Source organism: Stegostoma tigrinum, chromosome 3, assembly GCF_030684315.1.
Source record: "Stegostoma tigrinum isolate sSteTig4 chromosome 3, sSteTig4.hap1, whole genome shotgun sequence".
In the NCBI taxonomy this organism is placed as follows: Eukaryota; Metazoa; Chordata; class Chondrichthyes; order Orectolobiformes; family Stegostomatidae; genus Stegostoma; species Stegostoma tigrinum.
Genome location: NC_081356.1, coordinates 16,641,352 through 16,646,517, shown reverse-complemented (window position 1 = coordinate 16,646,517; position 5,166 = coordinate 16,641,352). Strand labels below are relative to the sequence as shown.

Here is a 5,166-nt window from a genome sequence, read left to right as displayed (position 1 = left end):
TACTTCTTGGCCTGCTGTGTTCATCCAGCTCTACTACACCTTGTCCACCTACGCAGCATTTTTGCTGTTCACAAACAAGACTAGGAAATTGCTGGGAAAAAAGCTCAGCAGGTCTGGCAGCTGCTGTGGAGAGAAAATCAGAGAGTTTCGGGTCCAGTGACCCTTCCTCAGAACTCAGCCATTTCTGTTAACATTTTTTTCAGAAACACATTGTAACAACCGAAAGAATTGTGGATATTGTAAATCAGAAACAAAAAACAAACCCAGAACTTGTTAGAAAAAGCTCAGCTGTTCTAAGGAAGGGTCACTGGACCCCAGACATGAACTCTGATTTCTCTCCAGAGATGCTGCCAGACCCTGCTGATTTTTCATTAACCCACCCCCAAAAGTAATTTCCAAACTTGTTTGTAAATTTTTAAACACGCGTTGCTTTAATTGGCATGGTGTCATTTCAATCGCCCGGAGCTTCGTGGGCGCGTGTGAAAGGGTGGAATGAGCTCACTATTCAGTCTGGTTGAAAAGTTTGAAACCAGTCTTTCTGGTTTCTGTGTAACCTGAGAGTTAAAATGCGTCCCGTTTGCTGAGCCACGAGTGAGCAGCTCCTGCTGACTAGTCCTACAGTGACTGCCACAAGATGCGGACCCCAGCGGTGATGATCTTGGGGCTTGTGTTAGCCCCTTCTGGCTATGTGCTGATTGTTACCTGCCTGGTTGCCCCCGCCTGGAGGGACGTTTCCGGGATTCCCAACGGGGCTCGGGACGAGGTACACCACCAGGGGCTTTGGGAGATCTGTCAGGACAAGCAGTCCGTGCGGGAGCTGACCTGCGGGCTCGCCGACGATGCCTACTTCAACGACCAGGTGCTGGCCATCGCCCGAGGTCTTATGATCGCCTCGTTGGTGGTGTCTGCAGCTGGGATCCTGGTCTCCACTTTCGGGGTCCGCTGCTGGGCCGATATCCCCAGCTACAAGGTGGCAGGGGTCGGAGGGATCATCCTTTTGATCGGAGGGATCTTGACCCTGATTCCGGTCTCCTGGTACACAAACCGTCTCCGGCAGATCCCCAACACGGTGGGCGGCACTGACCTCAATGTTGGCTACGCCGTAGTCCTCGGCTTCGTTGGCGGTAGCGTGATCGTCATTGGAGGCATCAGTCTGCTGTTTAGTTTCGGCATGTTGGCGGAAATGAAGAGCCCGGCGAACAAAACTTACTACCCGAAGAGCCCAGCATACCCCGCCAGCAGATACCCCACTGGCATTACCAACCCAGTCACAGTGATAGACTTACCAGTGTCCAGCCGATCCACTCCAGCTCCTTGGGATGCCGACTTGTAGATGGACCAGGTTCAATCCTTTATGGTTTAACAAAGAGTCATAGAGATGTACAGCAAGGAAACAGAACTTACGGCTCAACTCGGTCATGTAATATATTCCCACGTGCCAGCATTTGGCCCATATCCCCTTAAACCATTCTTATTCATATACCCATATGACTTTTAAATGTTGTAATTGTACCAGCCTCCACCACTTCCTCTGGCAGCTCGTTCCACAGACACACACCACCCTCTGCATGAAAAGGTTGTCCCTTAGCTCCCTTTTAAATATTTTCCCTCTCACCTTAAACCTGTGGCTTCTTGTTTTGGGGAGAGGGTCTAGGCCCGAAACATCAACTTTTGTGCTTCTAAGATGCTGCTTGGCTTGCTATGTTCATCCAGCTCCACACCTTGTTATCTCTGCTTCTCATTTTGGACTCCCCTGCCCTGGGTATAAGAACTGGTCATTCATCCTATCCACACCCCTCATGATTTTATAAACTTCTATAAGGTCAGCCCTCAGTCTTTGATGCTCCAGGGAAAATAGCCCTAACCTAGCTCCAGGGAAAATAGCCCTAACCTAGTCAGCCTCTCCCTGTATCTCAAACCGTCCAACCCTGTCAACATCCATGTAAATCTTTTTTGAACGCTTTCAAGTTTCACAACATCCTTCCTATAGCAGGGAATTAAATTAGGAATTAAAATTGACACAAAACAGATCCTTTAGACCAACTGTTCCACCTTTCAGATAAAGAAGTTCCTCCATCTCCATCAGAATATAATTCCTTTCTAATTATTATTTGTCTGAACTTTCCCTGAAAAAGAAACATTGGTACTAAATCCCAAACTTGGAAAAAGAACTTTCACATTCTAACCACTTTGTTTAAGAAAAAATGAAATGGTCCTCTTGAACCTATTGCTGGAGTTATGGTATTAGTCAGCAGCTCCTGCCCCAGCTTTCAATTTATACACAAGTAAAAATCATTGTTCCTACACTTTATGGAACTGTCATATTCTTAAAGACTTTCTATCAGATCATCTCTCAGTCTTTGCTGAAGACAGAACTGGCTTGTTAAGTGCTTACTGATAAGTATAAGTTCCTACAGACTGGTATCTTCCATATCTTTTCTGTGCCTCTTGAGGTCTCTGTATCTCTTATATAATTTGCAACCAGTGTAAAGTCTGTCATGTTCTGTCTTGAAAACAATTTGCCAATTACACACCAAATCTTCAGGTCAATCAATGTTGCACCAAAATCTGTTACAGTTCTCCTCATTATTGATTATATCCCATGATTAACTGGCATCATAAAATTTTAATATTTTACTTCTAATTTCCTAGTCCACATCAGTAATTCATGTGGCAAAACTTATAGAACATGAGTTCACATCTTTAGCTATTCTGAATCTGCCCTGAAGCCTGACTCTATTTTCTGGTTCATAGTCAGCTAGTTATCCATATGTATCTCATTTCCTGACTTTGCATGTTCTGATTGTATTGATGAGTTTACTGTACATTATTAGTCTTTTCAAAAAAACCTATTACATTTCACCTTCTGCATTAACCTCAATTACACCTTCCGTTACTTCTCCAAATAACTCAATAAAATTCATCAGGCGTGTTGAAAATTTGTAATTATATTTTCAGTTTTTAGAGGTTTTACTAACATAGCTGGAAGTGATTCAGTTCTGACTTTTGTGTGTGCGCGTGCGCTCTCTCCTCCTCCACCTCCATCATCAATGTTTCTTCAGCAGTATCTCCTTAACCTGGTACTTCCAACACCCAGGAGAATAAGGGCAACAATTACATGGGAACATGTTACACAACATCCCAATTTGGACAAAATTGCCCTTTTATTGTTGCTGGGACAAACAAAAAAAAACTGAGGAGCATATACACCAATGCTCCAGGAATGTCTTCATCACAAATAAAGGATTACTGAGGTTATTGACTACTCATGCCCTTCTAGAGAGATACTAGAAATGGATGATACCAGCCTTTGCTAGTGATACCTGCAGACTAAAATTGTTTAAAAATCCATTAATGATAAATAATTCAATGAAAGCAATGAGATTTACATTATCAAGGACAAAGCATTTATATGCCATCCATCGCTGATATGCAATGGACTTTAGGAAGCTGGCAAATGCTTGAAAATGCTCAAATCCTGAAAAATGCAACGTGATTTTTTTTAATGAACAAAAGTAATGAATTTACATGAGAACCTAATGGAAATCTGGAGTTGACAAAGTTAATTAACAGTCATTGAGTATAATTATAAAACTGCTCTGTGGCTAATGGTAATGCAATATGTTAGACAAGGTAAGAGTAATGGAATTTGAGATATGCTTGGGTAAGTGAATTCATGGTTAAATGTTGTTTTCAGTCAACAAGCAAAGTTCAATGAGTGAATATGTCTTTTCTAAGGATATTAAAGGGAAATTGTAAGCTATTTGAACAGCAAGCAAAAACAACCCTTGTGAAGGGCACAAAGTATTATGGAATAAACCATTGGATGACATTGGAAACAAAATTTAACTTTAAATGCACTGAGTGTAGTATAGACTGTTACAATCTCTGAAGTTCACGTGAGGACGAAGGGGAGGGGAACCGTGAGGACGAAGGGGAGGGGAACCGTGAGAATCTGTGACAGTGTAGCTGAGGAATCATCTTGTGTCCTTGTGCTTCTTGTAGCGATTGGAAGTCAAACGTTTGCAGACTATTAAATCACGATCCTGTAAATCCCAGATTCTTGTTGAGAGCACAAGTTGTCCCTTTAATATATTCTTCCACAGGTTATTTTGTAAAATAATAGGTTTCTGATGATAATAATAATAATAATAATAATAATAATCATCAAGTGAGAAAGCTGAAAACATTGCCATTACTGGAGCTGATGTCTCCAGAGGCTGACTGGGGACTCCTTGCCGTGGTAGGCCTGGAGCAGGGACTTTGCTTAAGTCCCGAAACCCTGTTTAGGACCGTGGCTGATGAAGATGAATTCTATTTAACTGCTTTCTCTTTTTATTCTTTTGTATCTCACACTTCACTGTCCCTTAGATATACATAACAATAAGCCATTCAGTCTTTCATTTAAAGTGAAAGAGAAATTAGATAAATGAGGGATAGAGAGATATTTAGAATAGGTATCTTTTCAGCTCTGTTGTGAATATGATGAATTCACTGTTCTTTCCCATTGTTCTATAATGTCAATTTAGAAATGATGAGTGTAATCACTAGTTGCTAAAATTGTACAGACAGCAGTGGATTATAATATTATCCACTTCTAATGTTTATAATGTAATCTGATTTAGAAGAATTCACATCATTTTGCTGTATGTTTGTGTCTGTATAATTATTTATCATAAATAAATTCCATTATTCATTTTAGAATGTGATATTTAACACCACACACTGTACAATGTAGCAAGTGTAATAAAAGAGGTCATAGTTAAGCCTATAAACACCCCATCCTGTTTGAGCTACACACAATGTGCAGCTTTTAGTTCAAGGGAGGTACTGTCAGCTATTGGAAACAACCTTCTTTGACAAAAACAGAAGTGTGGTAAGGAGGAAAAAAAAAATCATCCTACCTTGGTTCATAGTGTTACAAAACAGTAAGATTTGAAACTCAGCTAAGAGAATTGTAATTGAGTCATGTTATGGAAATGAAGTAAGGAGCAAAGACCAAATAGACTACTATAGAAAGATGCAATGTTTCTAGAGAGTTGGAAAGAATAGGCCCACTTTTGTTGAAGCTGTGCTACAGACAGTTATTGTTTATTCCCACTTTGATGCCAGATACTGAATAGATGAGCAAGAAGAGAGTCAATAAGAAAAACTGTTGCATTCATT

At 40.8% G+C, this 5,166-nt stretch overlaps 1 protein-coding gene across 1 annotated transcript; it reads left to right on the top strand.

Annotated features, from left to right (window-relative positions):
* Positions 1 to 485: 485 nt before the first annotated feature.
* LOC125451142 (claudin-23-like) lies at positions 486 to 4,621 on the top strand. Its single transcript, XM_048527916.2, has one exon. The coding sequence runs from the start codon at positions 635 to 637 to the stop codon at positions 1,331 to 1,333; it is 699 nt and encodes a 232-aa protein (XP_048383873.1). The 5' UTR covers positions 486 to 634; the 3' UTR covers positions 1,334 to 4,621.
* Positions 4,622 to 5,166: the final 545 nt, after the last annotated feature.

Excerpts from the sequence above, each read along its gene's own strand:
- LOC125451142 (XM_048527916.2), top strand. The coding sequence starts at position 635 with ATGCGGACCCCAGCGGTGATGATCTTGGGGCTTGTGTTAGCCCCTTCT.